This window comes from Zerene cesonia, chromosome 20, assembly GCF_012273895.1.
Source record: "Zerene cesonia ecotype Mississippi chromosome 20, Zerene_cesonia_1.1, whole genome shotgun sequence".
Taxonomy (NCBI): Eukaryota; Metazoa; Arthropoda; class Insecta; order Lepidoptera; family Pieridae; genus Zerene; species Zerene cesonia.
The window spans coordinates 957,302-980,872 of record NC_052121.1 but is presented as its reverse complement, the minus strand read 5'-3'; the positions used below and the strand labels follow the sequence as shown (position 1 = coordinate 980,872).

General features: G+C 33.7%; 9 protein-coding genes across 10 annotated transcripts in view; 8 read left to right on the top strand and 1 right to left on the bottom strand.

Annotated features, from left to right (window-relative positions):
• The window catches only part of LOC119835041 (peroxisomal acyl-coenzyme A oxidase 3-like), a 13,900-nt gene extending 13,019 nt beyond the window's left edge, over positions 1–881 (top strand). Inside the window, exons 12-13 of the mRNA XM_038359635.1 lie at positions 66–218; positions 669–881. Coding sequence (XP_038215563.1) covers positions 66–218; positions 669–779 — 264 coding nt within the window. The 3' untranslated portion in view covers positions 780–881. The remainder of the gene's footprint in view (positions 1–65; positions 219–668) is intronic.
• A 955-nt stretch (positions 882–1,836) lies between these two features.
• Positions 1,837–6,683, top strand: LOC119834820 (glutamate receptor ionotropic, delta-1). The gene is made up of 8 exons (XM_038359330.1): positions 1,837–1,883; positions 2,322–2,517; positions 2,880–3,028; positions 3,410–3,791; positions 4,102–4,388; positions 4,888–5,024; positions 5,384–5,410; positions 5,619–6,683. Exons 1-8 carry the CDS (start codon positions 1,837–1,839, stop codon positions 6,503–6,505), a joined length of 2,112 nt encoding a protein of 703 aa, XP_038215258.1. The 3' UTR covers positions 6,506–6,683.
• A 112-nt stretch (positions 6,684–6,795) lies between these two features.
• Positions 6,796–8,022, bottom strand: LOC119834988 (serine/threonine-protein kinase Aurora-1). Its single transcript, XM_038359567.1, has one exon. It carries the CDS (start codon positions 7,917–7,919, stop codon positions 6,873–6,875), a length of 1,047 nt encoding a protein of 348 aa, XP_038215495.1. The 5' UTR covers positions 7,920–8,022; the 3' UTR covers positions 6,796–6,872.
• Positions 8,023–8,553: 531 nt separating this feature from the next.
• On the top strand, positions 8,554–11,068 carry LOC119835289 (RWD domain-containing protein 4). Of its 2 annotated transcripts, none has more exons than XM_038360021.1 (5): positions 8,554–8,632; positions 9,072–9,192; positions 9,538–9,641; positions 10,020–10,206; positions 10,746–11,068. In XM_038360021.1, the coding sequence occupies exons 2-5, from the start codon at positions 9,085–9,087 to the stop codon at positions 10,908–10,910; spliced, it is 564 nt and encodes a 187-aa protein (XP_038215949.1). In that variant the 5' UTR covers positions 8,554–8,632; positions 9,072–9,084; the 3' UTR covers positions 10,911–11,068. The 2 variants fall into 2 exon arrangements, with proteins under 2 accessions (XP_038215949.1, XP_038215951.1); XM_038360023.1 differs by having other exon boundaries at positions 8,592–8,773.
• A 1,460-nt stretch (positions 11,069–12,528) lies between these two features.
• Positions 12,529–13,275, top strand: LOC119834819 (3-oxoacyl-[acyl-carrier-protein] reductase FabG-like). Its single transcript, XM_038359329.1, has one exon. The coding sequence runs from the start codon at positions 12,529–12,531 to the stop codon at positions 13,273–13,275; it is 747 nt and encodes a 248-aa protein (XP_038215257.1).
• Positions 13,276–14,275: 1,000 nt separating this feature from the next.
• On the top strand, positions 14,276–15,040 carry LOC119834818 (uncharacterized oxidoreductase MexAM1_META1p0182-like). Its single transcript, XM_038359327.1, has one exon. It carries the CDS (start codon positions 14,276–14,278, stop codon positions 15,038–15,040), a length of 765 nt encoding a protein of 254 aa, XP_038215255.1.
• A 1,004-nt stretch (positions 15,041–16,044) lies between these two features.
• On the top strand, positions 16,045–17,211 carry LOC119835264 (3-oxoacyl-[acyl-carrier-protein] reductase FabG-like). The gene has a single exon (XM_038359987.1). It carries the CDS (start codon positions 16,129–16,131, stop codon positions 16,879–16,881), a length of 753 nt encoding a protein of 250 aa, XP_038215915.1. The 5' UTR covers positions 16,045–16,128; the 3' UTR covers positions 16,882–17,211.
• A 1,251-nt stretch (positions 17,212–18,462) lies between these two features.
• LOC119835210 (oxidoreductase UcpA-like) lies at positions 18,463–19,271 on the top strand. The gene has a single exon (XM_038359911.1). The coding sequence runs from the start codon at positions 18,463–18,465 to the stop codon at positions 19,219–19,221; it is 759 nt and encodes a 252-aa protein (XP_038215839.1). The 3' UTR covers positions 19,222–19,271.
• Positions 19,272–20,245: 974 nt separating this feature from the next.
• Positions 20,246–22,153, top strand: LOC119834817 (cytochrome b5 domain-containing protein 1-like). Its single transcript, XM_038359326.1, has 4 exons — positions 20,246–20,491; positions 20,797–21,058; positions 21,372–21,617; positions 22,104–22,153. The coding sequence occupies exons 1-4, from the start codon at positions 20,246–20,248 to the stop codon at positions 22,151–22,153; spliced, it is 804 nt and encodes a 267-aa protein (XP_038215254.1).
• The last annotated feature ends 1,418 nt before the right edge of the window (positions 22,154–23,571 follow it).

The following is a 23,571-nucleotide window of genomic DNA, read 5'->3' as shown; positions in this document are numbered from 1 at the left end:
GCGGTTTCTTCACCCGCGATGTACCTTATTCCAATACCATTAAGGAGTATATTCCCGTGCGCCAGGGCGGCTACTTCAGCGGCGAGCAGGGGCTGCAGCTGCGCGAGGGCGTGCTGCGGCAGAGCGCGCGCGCGGCCGCGCAGGCGGTGCGGCTGGCCGACGCGCTGGCGCCGCCCGACTGGTGCCTCAACTCCGTGCTCGGGATGGCGGACGGACAGGTAGCCTTAATGACATTTGAAATGCTAAAGACTTTAGCCTAAAGTAACTCTGCTTTAGCAGGGGAGGCCGAGATGTTAAATGTCGGAAACACATTGGAATTCGTAGATTAGACGATAGCAAAAAAAAAACGTCCTGTAATGTTTTCAATTTTAGCGGTGGAGAAACGTTTTTTTGATTTTCTTTGATTATTAAAAAAACAGGGGCTATGGAAATACTCAAGTGTGCTAGATTTTGTTATTTTGTATGCTCCAGCTTGTCACAGAAATAGAATGTACATTCATGTTACGATTATGGTAATTTCGTGGCTCATAGCCACAGAAATATAGTTTTTTATAACATAAATAGCACGAAGAAAGGACTTTGAACAATATTAAAGAGTCTAACACTAGTAGATGTCGAAGAAATCGTTTCAAAATACATAAAAAACCTGTTTTTTTTTTTTGTTCCAGGCATACAAACACATACAAAACAAAGTGATCACATACCCCGGGTCCATGACGCGACCGGAGTGGTGGAAGGATGTCGTGTATTGGCAGAATTATGTTACATCTAAGCTATAATAAGTGACATTAAAACAAAATTAAAATATATTATTAAGAGAAATTAACCCCATCTTCCATGGGATATTTATAACATTCAATAGGGAATTGAAGACTGGTTTTTAAAAAATGCATATAGACATATAAGTGTCGATTCTAACAATTTTATCCTCATATATATAGGGCTGTTTATGTTGCAAATACAAGAGGTAGGAAGAAGGCAAATAATTAATTATGGACACATGTAAAACAGAAATAAATTAAATGTATTCAAGAAAAGGAATTAAGCTAGTATGGTGCGATTAAGCAACTCAGTGTATGATGTACAAATCAAAATAAATAAAAATTATTGAATATTTTGAAAGATATTATGCTATTAAGATATTATGCATTATTTATGAATGGCTTTATTTGTTATGTCTTTCTGTTTATGTGATATTTACATTTTGTATGTTAAATGGTTAATTATAAGTTATATGTAATTGTTGGGAATATTTTACACTTTTATACTGAATACAAGGGTTTATGTAATAAAATATACAAATACAGCTCTTTAATGTTTTCATATTATATGTTTTCCTTAGTCTTTAAATATTTTTTTATAGTCTAAAAATTAACATGTAAACCTTATACAAAGTAATTAGTGACAAATATTTTGTACAAGAGACGGCCTTATTGCTACAAAATTATCTCTTCCAGGCAACCTGATAAGCAGTTAATGGCATCGATACTAAGAATGTACGTGCTTTCATTTTAAATTAGTTTATAAAGGGACTAGATAGTGGGATAAGAAACGGTTGAAATCAGTAAAAAGGCAATCTTTTGTTGAAATCAGTAAAAACCTTATCGTTTAGAAGCTATCTCTGTCAGACAAACCGAATATAGGAACATGATTGAAAAGTGAAAAAAGCAACCCTTAACAGAAAAAGGGGATCGTTTTATAAATAATTAATGAAATAATTGGTCCAATAAGAAAGTAACATGCATTTAGATTAAATGTCAGACTTCCATTCATTTACATACTAAACGAAAGCTGTCAATCACAAGACAAGCTACAAGAGCTATTTCTTTTTAAACCATGCTTCGAATAACAGCATTCGTACTGCTTGGGATTGGGGTTAGCTTGTAAGTTACAACTTTTTTTCACTAAAATAATTCGGTGAATATTGTCTATTTTTATCTTGGGATACTTGTATACTGCTGTGTTCCGGTAATTATTAAATAATAGGGGTAGCATGAATAGACATTATTCTACTTAAAATAAGGAAACAAGCCTTTCTACTATCTTATACTACGTACGGGAGTGTGGATTTTTTGAATATTTCTCGTTTTATTTTAAAAAAATATAATTGCCATATTACTAATTAGGTAAAGTAAATTTGATAATATATATTTTTTTGTTTATACTTGTACTAGCTGCGCCCCGCGGTAACGTTACCTGCGTAAGTCCGTATCCCGCAGGAATATCGAGATAAAAAGCCTATATGTTATTCCAGTTGTCCAGCTGTATACGTACCAAATTTCATTGCAATCGGTATGTGACGTATATGTCTTTTTTAACAGTGTATCTGCAGATATTGGGCCAATTATAAAAGAGTTAAAAGTAAAGACAGATTTACAGTATGTTATCATCGATATATTAAATCACATAGCGAGGAAAGAAGATGTTTCATGCGTCGCCGCATTCACCGACACCGTTTACTTGAACGTGTTTGAAGGAGGGCTGTTTAAGAAAACTTTTCCAATGGCTTTTGTGACGGTAAATACAAATTTTATTGTGAACTGTGTAAGTAGCTGTTGCCGCTTCATCCGCGTGGTCAAAAATCAAAATATTCTTTCATGGTACAAACTTTCACCCCCATTTATATATAAATATTTTATCCCTTGGGGATGGAATTCATCACAATTCTTTCTTAGTGTAGTTTGGGCTATTTGTTAAGATATTACCTATTAAAAAATAGAAGATAAAATCGGTTACAAAACTTATTTCATTTTAAACCATTCAAATCAAAAAAGATTTTAATGTTTTAACAAATAAAAATATTTCGTATTTACAAATCACCAAAAATAAAAAAAATATTTAACTGTTATAACAAATTATTTATTAAAAAATGTTTAAAGATTGTTGTAGAAGAGCGTGAAGATTTGCTCTCACCGAACTTTCATACGCTAGAATCTATACGAGAAGCGAAAAAAGATGGCTGCAATGTTTATTTAATTATATTAGCGAACGGTTTGCAAGCTACGAGGTTGCTAACATTTGGGGATAGGTAAGGTTTTACAACATAGATAGTTGATTTGGTGTGCAATCAGTCACCACTTTATTTTCAATTCAAACAATACTGTATCGAGAGTAAACAAGAATTTTTATGAAATTAATATTATTTTAAACAAATAAAAAACTAAAGCGCCAAATTGTCAGAACTAGCTCTAAAGAATAATCAAAATCGGTTCAGCCAGTCAAAACTTCTGAGGTTACAAAGCTAAAAAACTAGTCGATTTGATAACCTCTTTTTTCCAAGTCCATTAAAAAGACGACAAATTATTTCTGCATAACGAATTTCAAGGAATACTATACTTTCCAACTGCGTAACTGTATAAGACAAACAAGCTACTAACTATAACTAAAATCGTTAATTTCTTTTATATAGATACCGCCTGCTTGATACCAGAGCCATGTACATAATGCTCCACGACATAAGACTATTTCACAGCGATTTCCACTACCTTTGGAAGCGAATAGTCAACGTTATTTTCATAAAGCACCATAAGAAAGTCATTGGCAAATTTAAGAGCAAAGCATGGTTCGATTTAACTACCATACCATTTCCTAATCCGATAAAAGAGGTTTTTATATCGCAAAGGGTCGATATTTGGAGAAATGGTAGGTTCCACTATGGAAGAAACTTGTTCGTAGATAAGACAAGCAATTTAAATGGTGAGATTTTAAACGTGGTGTATTTAGAGCATGTCCCCTCCGTGACGGTAGTGAAAACAAATGAAACGAACAAAATCAGCGGTGTTGAAGTGGAAGTAAGTTCTGTTATATGGTAAATCCATAATTATTAGCCTCAATAAGGTCCAAAACAGTGAATAAGACGTTGAATCTTATTAGACTTCTTATTTTTTTTCGTAGCTTAAAGCTTATAAAATAATCTGTCTGTTTGCCACTAACCAGCAAAACAGCTGAGCCTTGTTGACAGTAATTCCATTAACAAATGTTTTACAAAAATAGCTAACCCACACTACTTCCAAGTCGAGTTATCTTTTCGAATTACCTATTCTCTTCGAATTCGAATTACCTATTATCAATTCAAAGTTATATAAGTAATAATCTTTACAGATCCTCAACACATTGTCACAAAAGATGAATTTCAAACCGAAATTATACCAAGCAATTCACGCAGACTTCCATAAATGGGGTGAAAAGCTGGCCAATGGTTCTTTTTCCGGTCTTCTCGGTGAAATAGTGAATGGTAAAGCGGATTTAGCACTAGCCAATCTGCAGTACACACCATACCATTTGGATTTAACCGACTTAAGTATACCCTACACATCGCAATGTTGGACGTTCCTTACGCCTGAAGCGCTGACTGACAATTCTTGGAAAACACTCATCTTGCCTTTTAAGTAAGTTTTCATTCAAACGATTTCTGATTAAAGATATAATATGTATGATATCAATGTTTGGAAAGTGGAAATCATTTCATTTGGGAAAAATTCTTTAATTTTTATTTATACCTCCTTACTCATTGAAGAAATTAATTCAAAATTAAATAGAATATATACCTCTACATCACCAACATATTAAGTATGTACCTACTTCAAATGGAGTGTCTGCGGAGGCCACAAATATTATTATTTGGAGACTGGTGCAACCCATTTAAAGCAAGTAATCTTGTCACTCTTGAAAAGCATTCTCTGCCACTAGCGGTGCATACTGCATAGAGCGCAGACCAATTTTTTTTTTCTAATAAAATAAAAACGATCACCGAAATGCATCTGCCCCCTCCCCACTAAGTGGAGGAATGAGTTTATAATTCAATTTATTATAGGGACTAAACCATTATAAGAGACTACATACTTATACTGGGACTTTTAATACATAGGTACATATATTTTTTTCTAGATTGTACATGTGGATCGCCGTACTCCTGGTACTATTAGTAACAGGATCGATCTTTTTCGGCTTAGCCTATTATTACTTGGACTTGTTAGATTTCAAGGAGCAATCAAGAAATTTACAAAACAAAGAAAATTTTAGTGGTAAATACCCCATTCTTTTGAGTTCTCTAACAAGGATACAATTAGTATTATCGCAGATTAATTCCTTTAGAAAGTGATTTATAAAATCAGAAAGGCGATAGCTCTCCAATTTACTCCTTATTTGTAGGAGAAACCTATGTATTATTTTTTTCGAGTACACCAATTTTTACTATATATTCCGAATTCCGCAGGGAATACAGTAGTTTGTTTATACGTCGTAAATACTAATCTTAGCTAGTCGTCATAAAAAGTATTGAGCATTTTTGCAAGTACTTACTGAACAACTAACGTAATTAAAAATTAGAATAGATTTTTAGAGGGTTGAATCAAATCTCGAAGTCTTTAATCGAAATATTTCAAAAAATCCCCTCACGTAATTAATGGACGTACCGATTTTTCAGTTTCTTAATATTCGTTGAACTATGTATTTTGTGTACCTGTTCGTTAGAAAGGTTTCAACGTTTCAAGTTCGTTTTCAATCTTTTAACTCGTATGCGTATAGGAAAACATTGAATGCAAATTTACTCATTAAAAACAGGCTTTCAGGTAGTCCTGACGCATTTGATCGCTAACTGACACGTCTAATGTTTGCAGATGCAAAACCAGTCGGGTTATATTTGTTCGGCGAAATTACAAATAGCATTCTTTATACATATGGAATGTTACTCGTCGTTTCACTGCCTAAGCTGCCAACGGGCTGGTCGATACGGCTTTTGACCGGATGGTACTGGTTATATTGTATTTTATTAGTAGTATCGTACAGAGCGAGTATGACAGCCATTCTAGCCAACCCAGCACCTAGAGTCACTATAGACACCTTAAAAGAATTAGTCGATAGCAAGCTCCCTTGTGGTGGCTGGGGCAGCGAAACTAAGAATTTCTTTCAACAATCCTTAGATGAGAAAGGCCAGAAAATTGGAGAGAAATTCGAAAGTATTAACGATCCCGATGAAGCCGCTGAAAGAATCGCTCAGGGCGTTTTCGCATACTACGATAGCGCCAATTTTCTTAAATACCTCAGCGTTAAACGAAGAAATGTGAACATGCACATCCAAGACGATAATTCGACGATGAATGGCACTGGAATGGTAAATAGAACAGGCATGGAAAGGAGTCTTCATATTATGTCCGATTGTGTGGTTAACACACCGATTTCTATAGGTTTTCATAAAAATTCACCTTTAAAGCCTCTAGCTGATATATATTTACGTCGTATTGTTGAAGTGGGTCTGGTGGAGAAATGGCTTAATGATGCCATGTACAAAATAAGATCCTTAGACACTAGTGAAGAAGAAATCAAAGCTTTGATAAATCTGAAAAAATTATACTGTGCTTTCATTGCTTTGGCCATTGGATATTCATTGAGCCTTTTGTGCCTTATAGGTGAATTCATTCATTGGAATTGCATCGTAAAACGAGACCCACAATTTGATAAATACTTTTTAGATGAATATTATAAGACCAAGAACAAAAAGCATTGATTTGTTATAACTAATTTATTATTAAAATTATTTTACATGATTGTTTAGAAATAAATATTTTGTCAGTCATTTTTTAAGTCTTTTCCAAACATTAAGTGGCACCATGAAATATAGAGGAATGTATTGACTAAAGTCATTACTAAATATACTATTTAACTGAATATGCATTAGTGTTTTTTTATCATATAACCATAATTAAAATTAGACTAACATATCTTTATAGAATACAATAAACATCAAATCTTATTACACATTTCACATTTAAATAATGCATTAAGTATTACAAAGTTTGATAAAATTTGTTCAATGGTTCTGTCATATAAAAATACCATTATTAGAGCAACAAGGACACTTTATAAAATTAACACTACAATTGTTTTGGTTCAGGATTGAAAGCAGGTGCTGTTGCACCTTCAGGGGCATTTTCTATGATCCATGGATGCTGGAGAACACTTGCTAGCGGTAGCCTTTGTTCTGGATTAATCACTAATAATTTTCCCATCAAGTCTTTAGCTTTCTCGGAGACAAATTCTGGATATTTTATTATGACATAGCGTATCTTTTTATATGTTTGGTGAGAATCCTTAGCGTCAAATGGAGGTAAACCAACTAATAACTCGTAGCATAACACTCCCAAACTCCAAATATCCACTGCATAGCTATGTGGTTTCCCATCTATCATTTCAGGTGATAAATAATCCAAAGTGCCACATAATGTCATACGTCTAGAAGATGGAGAGTGCACAGACCAACCAAAATCAGCTATCTTCAGCTCCCAGTTGTGGCCAATTAATAAATTCTCAGGTTTCAAATCCCTATGTATAACTTTTTTGGAATGGCAATAAATAAGGGCTTTGGTTAAATCTCTTACATATATAGCTGCAGTTCTATCATCGAAACGCCCGCGTTCCTTCAATAATTTGTACAAAGCACCATGTTTCGCGTATTCCAAGATAAAGTATATGCGTTTTTCGTCATGGAAGTAACCGTACATTCGCAGTATATTGGGATGTCGAAGGCGACATTGTATTTCAACTTCGCGACGCACTTGATGTTCTATTTCCGAATCGTGAATTTGACTTTTGAACAATACTTTTAGAGCAACTACGTAGTGCGATTCTTTCTCTCTAGCTAAGTAAACATTTCCAAATTTACCTTTGCCCAGTGGTCGTCCTAAGTCAAAATCCGCTATAGTCCATTGCTTCTTTTTCTCCTCTTTCTTTCCTTCAGGTTTTACAGGTTCTCCTGCTACTGTTGCTTTGTTATTGTGAGCGAGGGGTCGACTTACAGGCAGTGTTGGTACTTTGAAACCATCTGTTGTCGCTTGAATCATCGGTGTACTTGTAGACGGCACTAGAGATCGCCCAACAATTGGAGGTCTATTTTCTTTGGACTCGCTCTTTTGAATATTCATATTTTAATATACTTTATTACTATTTAATTTATTCTAGTACTTTATCATTGAACACAATGTTCGCGGATTTCAGATTTGAATTGAATAATATGACAAGTCCAACGTATTTGAGCGACAGGTTACCATATCAAAAAAGTTATATTTAATGTTTACCTACTTTTATTTTTAAGTTAATATGATGAAAGTTGTACATATTTGGTAAAAAAATTGATTAAGAAAATAATTGTAATAAATTGCAATGCAACTCAGACTGACATAATATTACAAATGCGAAACTTTGTAAGGGTTTTGTGTGTGTTTGTTGCTCTTTCACGCAAAAATTACTGAGCCGATTGGAATGAAATTTGGTACCGTAGACAGCTGGACAACTGGAATAACATATAGGCAAGGCTTTTTATCCCGATATTCCCAGGGGATACGGACTTACGCTGGTGAAACCGCGGAGCACAGCTAGTCAATCATAAAGTGTTTGATTTGTGTTAAATCTATTTATTTTTGCTAAATAAACGATTTTTATTTATAAAATTCTAGACTTCATGATTTTTTAAAAAACCAAAATGTACATTACTAACTACCACCTTTCTAGTCTTCTATGAAAAAAATATAAAACCAACCAACAATAACGTCAAATCTATGAAGGAAAGCAAAGAAAAATACCAACTACCAAGGATAGGGATTGCTGTCAAACGTCAATATACAGCTGTTCTTTCACGGTTTGTTTTATCGTTTACATTTCACTAAAATAAAACAATTGATGTTTCAATTAAAATTTAGATAATTATAATAAAAATTATAAAATATCGTATAGGTTTTAAACAAGTGCAAAAAATACAGTCTCCCTTTTTCTCACTCTTGTAAGTATAAACAACCTATAATTTGAACATTCATCGTAATTTCTATTTTAAATTTTGTGTGTGTTGTTTGATCGTGTGTGTGTTGAAATTCTCATAAATTCACACACAATAAAAAAACTAAATATGCTACTTAAAGACTGATGAGAGATACTTTTTTTACTCGCCTCGACTTTAAGACAAGTATTTCTTGCAAAATTATGCATTCATGCATACATATACTATGCCTTATTTAGATACATCTTATATTTTTATGTTTGCATTGTGTTTAAAATATTCTATGTACAAGGACTTTTTCCAGATTCTTGTTAATAATGTCTGATGATGCTGAGCAGCAGGCTGAGGAAGTTGAGGTTTTAAAATCTATTTATGAAGGAGATGATAATTTCAAGCAGTTAAATGATAAAACTTATCAATATAAGGTCTGAATTTACTTTTGTTTATGGTGAAACTTTATAAATGAGAATATTTTGTTAGTCTGTCATATACAGGAATGTAACTAAAGCTGTATCAGCTGTATCAATGATATGGGGCCCCAGGCTGAAGGGTAACTTATGCATTTCAAAATTATTTGCTATAAAATAAGTGTTAGATTTGACGTATAAGGTCAACAAACTTGCGAATACAATGTGATATTACAGATACTACTTTCCAATTTTATTAACATTAATCTTATTGTGCCATCCCCCCACCCCCCCATGCACATGCTATGTAAATTTTCTTTAATTTAATGTAAAACTGAAAATGTTTCTTTTACATTATTTCAGTATAAAGACGGTGAGAAATCCTTCATTGTTGAGATATCCTGGGGACCCACTTATCCAACGGAGAAACCTAATTTTAATCTGGAAATATTCTACAATCAACACTTGTGAGTAATCAATGTTTATTTTTTCTAGTTCCTAGGTTTTTTGAAAGGTGTAATTTTATTGGAAGCAAACACTCAGACAATTTTAGAAATAACAATTATGTATAAGTTAATTGATTTTGTTTTTATGTCAGTGCATATATGTAAGCTCTTTAAAAAATAATGTAATTGGAAAATTAAATGGTTAGGTTAGAATAGTTGGGAACCATACAAATCATTAATTAAATTATGTTTCCATAGTTTGACTAGTAAGAACAATGATTGTAAAAACATTTACTAGGGACTAATACTATTTTCATCTACAGGTATAATATTTTAGCAAACAAATGGTAGATTTGTTTTATTTTTACTTTCTTCTATATATTTTTTTAATAATTCCAGACTGCCATCAGTGAAAGAGAACATTTTAAATTTATTAAATGCAGAAGCTGATCAGTGGATTGGCTGTGCTATGACATATACACTGTTTGAATACCTCAAGGAGAAAGTTTCGGAAATATTGGCGGAACAGACTGATGAGGTTATAACTGCTAGAGTTGAAAAGATTGCAATCTGTGATCCTGATCCTGTGAGTAATCATTCTATATTATTGGTAGGTGTATACTATACACTCAAGGATTATGTACATATGCTTCCTGAGATTAGTGCATACAAAAAAAAAACTTTAGAAATTTTGTTACTATTCAAATTGAATCTCTATTAAGTAATGTATATAATATAGCTTGCTGATTTGTATAGGGGAGCACTATTATAATGTTATATTAAAAATGATCAAGTAACAACTAACATGGGAACAAAATCCAAAACAGAATTATATATTATATTAGCTGGATCCATATTGATCTATGTTGTGAACCTTGATCCATGTACTCTTTAAAACCCCATCAGATTTTTTAAATGTTCTCAATGTACTGACTCTTGAGAGAGAGAGAGAGAGAGTACAGACTCAGTTTTGTTGTATGTTGTTCAACTATTTGTTACTGATATCAGAAATTTCATCTTTTTCAATAATTTTATATGTTAATTTTCATTATTCATTATGTATGAGAAAGTGTTTATAGCAGTATCTTTAATGTAATATTCACTTATTATTTATTCAATCTTCAGGCGGATACAAAGAAACCAGAAAAGAAAGAACAGTTAAGCAAAGCACAGAAGAGGAGGGCGTGGGACCGCGCGGAAATGGGTCGTGGGGGGGAGAAACCGCGCGGGTGGGATTGGGTCGACATCGTCAAACACCTCTCACAAGCCCCACATGTGCAGCCCTCTTGACACTTAACGGGGTAAGGGGCATGGGGCAAATAGGGGCAGTTTACGACATTATGGAAACGCGAGGCAATATTGACAGAAGAATTTTTGTTTGAGAGATTTTCTGTTTGATATCACGAGGATGTATTATAGAAATTAAATACAGTTCAGTATGTTTTTTAGTTGTGTTTTGATTTCGTATTTATATTTTGTTTATGGTAACACTGAATCTGCACTGCAAGTGTTCTGAATTGCTGATTTTGTCGGTTTACTAATAATTTTTATGCATGCTTCTGTTTGTTGTTGATACCAAAATTATTTATTTCTTTCGTCAAAAATCAACAACTCCCTTTATTAATTATTTTCAGTGTATTTTAATTGTTAAATTAACTTGTAAATGATAATGAGCTAATTTTATATGTAAAAAAACTGGTATTCGATTGTTTATACAATTTGTATCGACCGACGTTCCGAAAACGAAGAAATTGTTGTCATTTCTCCATTTGAGAATCTTGAGGTCTGGGGATAGGAAGGTAGTTGACCTCCAGATTCTTAAATTTAACCAAATGAAAACAATTTCTTCGTTGTTTTTTCTATAAAAAAGTATTTTGTTAAAACATGGTCGGCGGGTAAAAAACCTTATTTTATAACCTGTACATAGTAATTGAAAATATGTAATTTCTATTAGAAAATTTCTTAGCATTTTAGAAAGCATGTGCAAACTAAATATAAAATAAAAAAATATGAAAAAGAAAAAGTAATGGAAGTTTGTCATTTGTCTATTCAGCGTGAAAGTAACAATTTAAATGCTACTGAAATATTATAATCCTTGGGTTATACTTGTATTGTATTCTCTCACGTATACGTCCAGACATCCGGAGACACAATTATTTATTATTATTATATATTACTGCGGGATTGTAATAATGGTATCAATTACATGCCTTATACTTGGTACTGCCTTTGTATATACCTATGAATGAACATCTATGTAGCGCCTCTTAAATGATTTGCTAATTTGTCTACAGTTCCTTATTATATGACTATCTTCAATTAAGTACCAGTTGTTAATTTGTTACAATTATATTATACCTTGCGTTAAATAAGTATTCATGCGTAAAATTTGTTAAACGACTGTCGCAAAACTAAATGTCGTAAAATAATTGTTATATAGACAAACACATTTTATTTAACCTCACGAATAAGCAATTCTGAAGAAATTATTGTTACAATTTATCATAGCTTGAATTTTATAACATAGACTTGTTTATTATATAAAGATGAAGTCAAACATGTACGTTTTATTTTGCTTTATTCTCCCTATCTGGTCACCGCGTATATATAATATGAGAAATATTTCTTCTAGACGGATCCTTAGGCTAATTACTAATTAATGGAAACTACAGAACATTACAAATACTACTTTATTTATGATTATGATACAATGGACCAGTAATAATATTCTCAACAGAATTTTTCACAAAATTGTAGAAATGCAATTAGGAGTTATTCACTTATGTTTACCATATGTTTACGAAACAAAGAACTGTAAATTGCATGGAGCCACAGTTGCGTCAATACGAGATATCTCACATGCAATGACATTTTGATTCAGTTCTATTTTGTTGATAGCTTTGCAATCATGAGTTTCCTTAACAAAGTTGTTATTGTCACTGGTGCCAGTTCTGGTATAGGTGCCGCTACTTCAATCCTATTTGCCAAGGAAGGTGCTAAAGTCGCCATGGTTGGTAGAAATGAAGAAAAACTGAAGAAAGTTGCACAAAAATGTCCCACGAAACCTCTGGTGATAAAAGCCGATATATCCAACGACAACGAAGTAAGAAGTCTGATAAAGGACACTATAGATACGTTTGGAAACCTAGACGTCCTAGTGAACAATGCTGGGATAGGTCGATACGCTAGTATTCTAGATGAAAATCTTATGAACTGTTACGACGAAATAATGCGTACAAATCTACGCGCACAGGTATACGCGACGCATCTTGCGGTACCTTACTTGATCAAAAGTGGAGGCAATATAGTAAACGTATCAAGTTCGGGTGGCTCTTCTCTACCAGCGATACCATGTATATTGTCGTACCTAATTTCAAAGGCTGGCGTCGATCATTTTACCCGAGCAGCTGCTTTGGAACTAGCGCCAACTGGTGTACGAGTGAACTCAGTTAGCCCAGGCCCTGTTAGGACTGACATGATGGAAAACTCTGGAGTCAAAGCATCATGGGATGACGCCATACCTTTAACGGTGCTCAATAAAGTTGCAGAACCGGAAGAAATAGCTGAACTTATAATGTATCTGGCGAGTGAGAAAGCGAAAAGTATAACGGGTTCTAATTACGTTTGTGATAATGGAGCGAAACTAAAATGCTGATAACGTTTTCTAATATTTGGAATCTGTGTTTGTACCATTGTACAAACACTACACATTATATAATATATGAACAAAAGTTACTGTCATTTTATTTATCTTATAAATTTTCAAGTTTTCTTGTGTTTAAATGCAATGAGATAACAACTAGAAATTAAAAACTTTTCAACGGATTTTAAACGCGATTTATTCATTATATTATTAACCCGACGTTTCGAACACTTTACAGCGAGCGTGGTCACGGGGAGAAAATCGCGTTTAAAATCCGTTGAAAAGTTTTTAATTTCTAAATGTATAATACTCGCGTGAAACCAAACACGAGATAACAACTGTTCTTAATTATTCGTTCCTTGCAATTACCTCATGTGTTTTATATATACTCTCTTTTTGATATAGTAGTAAATTTAGTTATTGTTAATTTAAATTTTACATATTACCTAAAGTCTCAAATTGAAGAGACCGCGTTTTTATATTTGATGAGCTCAATATTTATTCCAGTTTTTTTATGGAGTTGGGTCGCCTGATGGTAAGCGCTACCACCGCCCATGAATATTTAGAGAGGCGTAAGATCGTTTGCAGACCATACGCCTCACACAACACAGCAATATACTATTTCACGCCGGTCTTCTGTGGGGGTGCGGTACTTCCCCGGTGCGAACTGGCCCAATTCGTGCCGAAGCGTGCTCGGCTACCACTACTACTACTATAGACCACCACTACCACAGTAGACCACCACCAGCTAGTAATACCGTATCATAATTGTTACATGTAAGTGTTATTTTAGCATGTTAATTAACATTACGGGTTTTATTATCAGTAACAAGCAGGTACTTAAAGAAACACTCTTATTAGCTATCTACTATTGATTAATTGCATGTTTTCAATTATTTACAGTAGATTACAACTGAAGTGCAATTAAAACAAGATATATAAACGAACTTACTTTTAGGTACTGTATCTATCAGTTTCAGCCTTCGACATTATACTCACTTCGTATTTAAAAATGAGTTTCAAAAATAAAGTTGTGTTAGTAACAGGAGCTAGTTCAGGTATTGGAGCCACAACAGCTATTGAATTCGCTAAAGAAGGGGCTAACGTTGCAATCGTTGGAAGAAAGGAAGATAAACTAAAGAAAGTGAGTGAACAATGCGCAAAAGTTGGACCAAAACCTCTCGTCATAAAAGCAGATATAGGAGTTGATGATGAAATGAAAGGAGTAATAGACGCTGTTATAGATAAATTTAAACGACTGGACGTGCTCGTTAACAATGCAGCCATTATGAAATTTGCCTCCGTTCTAGAAGGTAATATATTAGAAGCATACGACTATACAATGAACGTCAACGTCCGTGCCTATATTCACGCTACAATGTTGACAGCGCCACACTTAATAGTAACAAAGGGTAATATTATTAACATTTCGAGTGTAGCCGCCACAGCATTGCCCGCTTTACCAAATTATACACCATATCATACGTCAAAAGCAGCGTTGAATTTCTTTTCTCGATGCACTGCACGTGAATTGGCGAGTCACGGTGTAAGAGTTAATATAGTAAGTCCAGGGCCAGTCGTGACAGACCTCTTGGAGAATGCTGGAGTGACGGACATGTCATTTGAAGATTTGTCCGGAGAAATGCCGTTGAATAGAGTGTCACAGCCTATCGAGATTGCAAACATTATATTGTTCCTAGCCAGTGACAAAGCTGTGGGCATAACTGGCTCTGAATATGTAGCTGATAACGGTTACCTTCTGAAGATCAATAAATAATGAGAGTGAGGAATTTGGTAGAACAGCTTATCATTTTATTCGTTTAATCCGTGTTAAAATTAAATATTATGCTAATTTTTTTGTTTTATAGATTACATTTACAGGTTAAGTTAGTTTTCCTTATGTCTATTTTTTTTGCTGGTACATCATATTTAGTATATGTGTAGTAGACACGTTTTCCGTCTGTTCCTCAGCAATATAAACACATTTTGATAAAATGTATTCGAGAGAGTAAGCATATAATGACGGTTTTTTTTTTAATTATCCGAAACTTTAATTACATTTCTCCAATTTTATTATGATAATTGCCATATTTCTATTTTTTGAATGTTATGCAGTAGTTTTTATAAAATTACGGATAAATTTCAGAAACTATAAGAATTATAAGTTATTTTCGTCCGACGTCTCCACAGTAGGAGGTTATCAATTAGACTGCATTTATTTTATTTTTAATGTTAGTAACCTTTATATTTTTTTCTGAGTGAACCGATTTTTAATTTTTTTTTTAATTAAAAGCTAATGCTTGCCATGTGTGTGTATTGGCCTAGTTCTGACAATTCGTAGGTGGTTTAGTTTTTTGTTAAGAATTATTATTAAATTACATCCTTTGCCGTATGACATACGTCAATGGCCTATATTATAAGCATTTGATAGAATACAATAGGAACTATTTTACCTACAAATAAATTTTATATTACCTATTTCACACATAAATTAAATATTGCATAATATGAAACTAATGCCCTCTCCGCATCAACGTTCATAATATATTGTCAACTCAATTGTTGAACTGTATATACCATACAAAGTACAAATATTTATTGTCAAAAATTAACAATTACACCTATAAAATAATTCGATGGACAGATACAAAAACTATAATTAAACTCTAATATCACATATCTTCTAAAAATATTTACGATGACGAATTCCATATCGTAAGTATCAAACGGAAAACCCGTCTGTATATTTTGTTAATTTTTATCCTGTTAGTAAGCGCAACGATTAATGCATAGCGGTCATCAGTACAAAAGAAACAGCTGTGCTCTGCGGACGTTTCTACTCGCTTGTAATTTGGTGCGACAAAAATGAGTTTTACTAATAAAGTCGTTATTGTGACTGGTGCCAGTTCTGGTATTGGTTCAGCCACAGCTCTGCAATTTTCTCGAGAAGGGGCAGCTGTGGTAATGGTGGGGAGAAATGAGGAAAAATTAAAAAATGTCAAGCGGAAATGCGACGCCGAAGGTTGGCCGGCGTTCACAATCAAGGCCGACGTGTCTGATGAAGAAGAGACAAGAGAAATTATTAGTACAACGATAGCCGAATTCGGCAAAATTGATGTATTGGTTAACAACGCTGCAATATTGCGAAGTGGTTCATTACTAGATGGCAGTATATTAGACACTTATGACGAAGTGATGAATACGAATCTACGGGGTGCTGTCAATTTGACATCGTTTGCGACTCGTTACCTTATGAAAAGTCAAGGAAATATCATCTTTGTGTCATCCATCGGGGCAGAAAAGGTGATAAATACGGATTACAATGCTTACTGCATGTCGAAAGCAGCATTGAGCCACTTTTCGAGAGCGACTGCGCTGGAATTAAGTCCACACGGAGTCAGGGTAAATACGATTACAGCGGGCATATTAAAAACTGATTTCTTAGAAAACATAGACATGGAAATGTTTGAACATGACTCTGTGTCTAATACATTTGTTAATAAATTTGTCGATCCAGAGGAGGTCGCGAAATTAATCCTACATGTGGCTAGCGATAAGGCAAGAAGTGCAACTGGTTCCAACTACGTAATCGACAGTGGTAAACTGTTATATTTATGAAGGATATTGTATGCATGAAGAATTTATTTGATTATAAATGAACGAAATCAAATGAAATATTGCTACGCAATTATGAATCCACGATTAAACGCAAAGCTAGGAATGTAAACATTCTGATAAGTAAGTGCGCATGCTTGCGAAATGTGACCCGAATATGAATCACGATGGTTTTGGGATTTCCTATTCCATGTTGTACATATGTGGCTGCTATGTGATAAGACCCCATATTATGATTGTTTTCTATGTTTTAAATTTATATTTACTTTATAAGTCAGTCTATTGCATGATATGCAAGAAGGACATGAAATAAATGATAAACACTATTTATAACGATGTTTTTTATTTATATTTTAGTACGCATAGTTTTGTATTATTTCTGCCACAAATATACATAAATTATCCCAAGTACAGATAATATCGATGTATGATGTTTTTTCATCTAATGAAAGAAACAAGTTCATTAAGGTTATTTATTGTAGGACGATGCTTAACATTAATAAAATTAAATAGATAATAATATCTTTAAATTGTTACCGTAGGATACCGTACTTGCCAATTTTAATCCATTTCAATAATTTATATACTCCTGAATAAAAACGATTAGAATATGCTTGATGAAAGAGTATAATTATTATTTTTTGAGCAGGCGCAGAAATTTAAATGAATATTGAAATACTAGAACAAAATTACATTATTACCCCTAGATTATATTATATGAAATTTTAAGTTACTACACAATAAATGTATAATATAATAAATGCAAAAAGCAGTGGTGGCTCAGTGGTGAGAACCTCGGACTTCAAAATCGATAAGTCGAGGTTCGAAACCGGGGCGAGCGTGCAGGAAATAAATTGATTTTAAATTTATCTGCACATGTGGATAACATCACCACTGCTTAAAACGGTGAAAGAAAACATCGTGAGGAAACCGGCATGTCCAAGAATCAAAAAAGTCCGACGACATGCGACATCTGCCAACCCGCACTTGGCCAGCGTGGTGGATTATGGCCTAAACCCTCATAGGAGGCCTGTGTCCCAGCAGTGGGAACATATATGGGCTGATGATGATGATGATGACACAATAAATGTAAATTTGAGTTACGTTCAAACGAGGAAGTACAAGAGAAGAAATTGGTTAAATATCACTCCTGGATTACTTCCTGGATTAAAAATATCCAACATAATGGTTAGAATATATTTGTAATGGAAGTTAGCATTATGAAAACGCATAAATTTTATAAAATAGTAGATACATACATCGAAACGATATTTGCCGGGTCAGATAACAAATATATTCCCGTACAAGGCTATCCATAAATATAAATCATAGTACAATATCCATAAATACTAGTACTTGTTAGATAATTACAAAGTAAAGTATATAAATCTTGATGTTTTATAGACCATCAACAACGCATTTATCTGACACAGTTACCTGATATGATAACAGCATAATACTAAATTAAATATCTGGACGTAGGGTCAACCAGTCAATGCTATCTACAGCACAAAATTCTATATCAACATTCACATCGCGTTTCTACACGTTGTTATTAATTATATTTCATACGAACCAGACGTTATGAGTTTTACAAATAAAGTTGTGTTGGTTATCGGTGGTAGCTCAGGTATTGGAGCAGCCACAGCCAAACAATTCTGCAAACAGGGAGCTGACGTTGCTATCGTTGGTCGTAATGAAAAGAAATTACAAAAAGTCGATGAAGAATGCAAGAAACTCGGTAAATCTCCGTTAATTATCAATGCAGATATATCGAAAGACAGTGGAGCATTTGCTGCCGTTGATGAAACCGTCAAGAAATTTGGTAAAATAGACATACTCATCAACAACGCTGGCATATTACGTTTTGGATGCATCCTTGACGGGAATTTAATGAAATCTTACGATGAGGTAATAAATGTTAATTTACGAGGAATCATGAATGTAACTTCGCTCGCTGCGCCTCACATCATCAAAACAAAAGGTAATATTATAATGATTTCGAGTATATCTGGGAGTGAAACACCTAAAATTCCCATCATTACCGCGTACGCAGTTTCAAAGGCTGGCCTAAACCAATTCACGAAAGCGACTGCTGTTGAACTAGCTCCACATGGAGTTAGAGTCAATTCCCTTAGTCCGGGACCAGTCTATACGGATATTCTGGAAATTGCGAATGTTCCAGCTGACATTTTATCTAACTTAACAAACATAAAAACCGCCCTGAACAGAATATCAAATCCTGATGAAATTGCTGAAATGATCTTATATATTTCGAGCGATAAATGTGTAGGTGTTACGGGATCTAATTTCGTATGTGACAATGGTACTACTTTGATGTGAAAGTGTACCTAGGATTGGGGTGTGATTTGATTTTGTATAATTATTATGAGTATAATAAATAAATACAAATTTATATCGGTGTTTTAATGGCGTTTAATAAATAGAACATACGATTGCAAGACTGTGCACGAATAGATAATAAAAATGAATGAATGTTTTGTGGCGCACGATTATGCACGATATTGAAAAGACGCAATCAATTTTCTATAATTTGGCGTAAATATAAAGAAAGAACAGTGAGACTGCGCCATTTTTTGAAACCATGTTCAGGAAAATTTTTATAATACTAATTATATAAAGATAAAGACTCAAATCTGTATATTTCAGCGTTGCTCAACATATACATGTAGGCGTCATTAAATTATGCTAATCCCAAAAATGTTTAATTAATTATTTATTTATTTCCACATAATTTAAATGGTAAATATTCATCTTTTAAATATTTTGAATAAAAATTAAGTATCAATTGATTTATAAATAATCTAGCTCAACGGCGGTAAAACTATTAAAGCGATTTTGAAAAGAAGTAATGTTAATTAGAAAACTTCATCTATTTTGTCTTCCAATTATTACATATAACTTATTAGGTCCATTCAATATTATGGTTGTTAAAAATCAAACATCCTTAATTCGAATAACAATTAGCTAAACAGATTCGAGGTTATTTTATATGTATTTAAAAAGGAAAACCAGTTGCAGGGTTGCTAGCTTACTCTAGCTTTGTGAATGCTCATGGACGGTGGAAATCGCTTCATTAGGTGGCCCACTAGGTCGGTTGTCCGTTCTTATATAAAATAAGCTACCCAGTAGCTGTTTAGTTACGGTTAGTAAAACCGCTTTAAACTATTGAATGATTGCTTTTTGAGGCCTCATATTGACACTTAATTGACATACGTATCTTTTTTGTAACACTATTGTTTTGTTTGTTTTTGCCTGTGTGTTCGGTGGGTTTAATTTCTTGTACATAATTTATATAAGCTTTTAGCTAATAAATTATAAAGAGTTTTTCCAAACACCCTTCAGGATGATTTACACAAAGCAGGAATGGTACACACCAGCCGAAGTATCGGTCCATAACAGGGCAACAGATTGCTGGGTATCCTTAAATGGCGAAGTTAGAGACCTGACTCAGTGGCTACAGCAACAAGTAAAACTCTGCAAGTGCCCGAAGACCTGCTCCTGTGCTGTGAAAAACTGGTACTGTGGGCAGGAGTGCGTGGAGTATTGCTCCTGTTTTAAACGCGGATTCTTCTACTGCGACGCGAAAAGGGTAAATCGTGGCAGTCAAAGAGTATCTTTAGCAAAATTAACATGAATAGATAAATTTTAAAATAGTTTATTCGTGTTCCCTTCACAAGTGCTGTTATTGCTAGAAAAAATTCAATGTTATTCTTATCAAACTGAATACCGCGTGAGGTGATTTATCAGCAAACCTCAATTCGTGTTGTCCATTTCTTAAGTCAAAAATGGCATCAATAAAAACCGTACGTGAGTGATCCATTGTTATAATTAAAAAAAAGTAAGCACCCAACTACATTAACAATCCACGTGTAATAATAATTCTAATTCTGGCAGCTTGCGACGACAATTCTAGCGTACGCCGGTAAGGATGTCAGCCACTGGTTCAAAGGTGACGACTGGATACACTACACGCACCCTATAGTGGGGACAAGCACCCCCTTTCACGTGCACGGCCCAGGACACAGGCAGCCCGTGGTACCGTCCACTAGGTGGCGGCCCCCTTGCAGCTGTCGACCCTGGTGGTTGAATGACGGAAACGTGGTTGGGAAGGTCACTGCGAAGACACGCCCCATTAGAATTACGAATATTTTGACTGGTAGTAGTAAAAACGAATTTATTATTTAGCACAGACTTTAAAGAACCTTGTTTCTTTTTTATTATGGCAATTTTTAATATAATAGCAAATTAACAAATATAAATGTACTAAAAATCAAAACTAAAACCCGAAAACAGAACGATTTATTGTAATACGTTATCATTCTTCGTCATAGGTAGCTTCATAAGTTACATGGAATGACATAAGTTTCCTTAATCCATTCGTAAGAATAAACATGGACAGAGAACCTCGGCTGACACTAACCGCTTTTACTAAAGGCATGTACTCTATATAATAAAGCCCCAACATTCAGGTACATCAGTAACACTTGAGGTATGCTCCGAAGAGACGCTATACCAGATCATGATGCGGTACCTCCCCCACAATTCCCACATGCTCTCATACACTTGGCGGTACATGAATAAGCCATTGAATTATGATAAGACCCTAGAGCAAAATGGGGTACCTGATGAAAGGGAGGTCTTCAATGACGTGGCGTTGCCCGAGAACCTGCATATACCTGATCTACTGCTGTATTATAATGATGATCTGACTGAAGGTACTATAAATATGGGTATTTGATAAATCGTATAAAGCACAAAAAATTACTGAAATGAGTCATGCAAGCATTTTGTTTATTAGTAAAAAGGTATTTAGCATATACTAGGCCTACTCGTGGCTACTTTGAACACCCCTTGTACATTTTAAATTAATTAAATGATAGTCGTTTTATTTTTTTGTATTGAATCTCACAGGTTAAATCGATGTTTTAAGTCAATTTCGAGCAATTAAGTAAATTTAGGACTTTTGTAATTAGGAATAAAGCTTCGCTCATTATTCAGATGAAATTATTTAATTGTTTTTATTTGGCACTCGTTTATTACTTATCTTATTTATGTGTAACATCTTTGTTTAAAAGATCTTATATCGATATATTATTATGTTATGTGCCCAGTTATCAGGTGCCCAGTACAATACTGGGCACCTGATAATACAAAATAAGTCGATTATGAATTATTTTCCTATATGAAAAATCATATTTCAGATCCACCGAAAGATTGCTACTGTGAAGATAAAGAATGTACGAGAGGTTAATCCCAACGCATGTCCTATGGAATGATTTATACGCTACTAGTTTACTTTTACGATATTTGTACGATTTTTATTAAATAAATGTTTATGTTTGTTTTTATTTTACGAGATTCAATATTTTTGCTTATTTTTAATCAACACATTAGAACTTGATCTATCGATTTCGATAATCCACTGAAAGATATGATATTTTATTATGTATTATGAACGTATTCATTTCTTAAGTACTTATAATAGATTATACTTAGTTGTAGCACAGATAACATACTACTATACTTATTAGTTGTAGCAATAGAATTATGATATCTGTGGTTGTAGATAATATATACGAATAGTTGATAAGAAAATCAAATCAATAATTCACATGAGCAACAAAGCACTATACAAAACAAAAAATGAATAGAGCAGGGAGCTATGTCCAGTTCTTATTGAACGCTGAAGCGAGGTAAGCTTTTTCCTGGCGCGTGCCAGGTCAATGGTATTTACCTTTGACCGTAATGTGATGTAATTATTTATGTTGTATGAGCATTGTGCAATCAGTGGAACGACACGCGACTTCAGAAAAAGTGTCTTATGATGGTAATGACCTCATAAAGTCAGTATAATGCTCTATACGCCTCTGCCACAGATAATATAACACTAAGATAGCTAGTACCTCTGCAATATACATCTATGACATTACGCTTTTATTGTAAATCGAACGCAATGTTGATTACTATGGATTCATAGATATGAAACGTATTTTGTTTATGAACGTTTTTTATGTTTCTTAGCGTTTTACGAAATGTTTTTCATGAACTTATTAAGGTTCGGTTACAATTATTTATTAGATGAATGTAAAAGTGACGAATTCTATTTATTTATTCAGCCCTCACAATATTGGTAGGTTACAAAAACTTAACTTAAGATATAGATGTGATGTGTTTAGATATTAAAATTCGATCCGTTCAAAACGATCCGCCATAAATCAGAAATTTTGTGATGATATTTAATTCAATTAAGTTCAATCAATTTTCAATTTAGGGAAGGGTTTTATCATAATAAACACCAATGTAAAAAGTTTGATTGTGTAAGCCGTACTAAACCAGCAAGAATATTTGCATTTTCTACAAAAGGAGAAAATTAAACCGTCGGCCGTCTCTGAATTTAAATACATACCTATAGCCACAGATAATACACGTAAAACACGTAATTTACTTCATTTATAATTGAACTCATCTATAAAAGTATTATTTTGTCTTTGAATATAACTATTGCTATGGATATTTTTCCGAATTTATGATTTTCACGTTCAAATATTTAAAAGGCATTTTAAATATTTGAATATGCTCATGCGATGCGATGTTCTGTTTACAATTTTAAAATACCTTACAAACTATTTTATTACGATAACCATATAACTATATAAGTGGCATTCACCT

Bases quoted from the DNA above. Each gene is read 5' to 3' on its own strand.
- LOC119835289 (XM_038360021.1), top strand. From the start codon at position 9,085: ATGTCTGATGATGCTGAGCAGCAGGCTGAGGAAGTTGAGGTTTTAAAA. The intron at 9,193-9,537 runs GTCTGAATTTAC...ACATTATTTCAG, and splicing joins ATAAAACTTATCAATATAAG to TATAAAGACGGTGAGAAATC. The intron at 10,207-10,745 runs GTGAGTAATCAT...TTCAATCTTCAG, and splicing joins CAATCTGTGATCCTGATCCT to GCGGATACAAAGAAACCAGA.
- LOC119835210 (XM_038359911.1), top strand. From the start codon at position 18,463: ATGAGTTTTACAAATAAAGTTGTGTTGGTTATCGGTGGTAGCTCAGGT.
- LOC119834817 (XM_038359326.1), top strand. From the start codon at position 20,246: ATGATTTACACAAAGCAGGAATGGTACACACCAGCCGAAGTATCGGTC. The intron at 20,492-20,796 runs GTAAATCGTGGC...TAATTCTGGCAG, and splicing joins TCTACTGCGACGCGAAAAGG to CTTGCGACGACAATTCTAGC. The intron at 21,059-21,371 runs GTAGTAGTAAAA...CCCAACATTCAG, and splicing joins AATTACGAATATTTTGACTG to GTACATCAGTAACACTTGAG.
- LOC119834820 (XM_038359330.1), top strand. From the start codon at position 1,837: ATGCTTCGAATAACAGCATTCGTACTGCTTGGGATTGGGGTTAGCTT. The intron at 2,518-2,879 runs GTAAATACAAAT...AAATGTTTAAAG, and splicing joins TTCCAATGGCTTTTGTGACG to ATTGTTGTAGAAGAGCGTGA. The intron at 5,025-5,383 runs GTAAATACCCCA...CGAAATATTTCA, and splicing joins AAACAAAGAAAATTTTAGTG to AAAAATCCCCTCACGTAATT.
- LOC119834818 (XM_038359327.1), top strand. From the start codon at position 14,276: ATGAGTTTCAAAAATAAAGTTGTGTTAGTAACAGGAGCTAGTTCAGGT.
- LOC119834988 (XM_038359567.1), bottom strand. From the start codon at position 7,919: ATGAATATTCAAAAGAGCGAGTCCAAAGAAAATAGACCTCCAATTGTT.
- LOC119834819 (XM_038359329.1), top strand. From the start codon at position 12,529: ATGAGTTTCCTTAACAAAGTTGTTATTGTCACTGGTGCCAGTTCTGGT.
- LOC119835264 (XM_038359987.1), top strand. From the start codon at position 16,129: ATGAGTTTTACTAATAAAGTCGTTATTGTGACTGGTGCCAGTTCTGGT.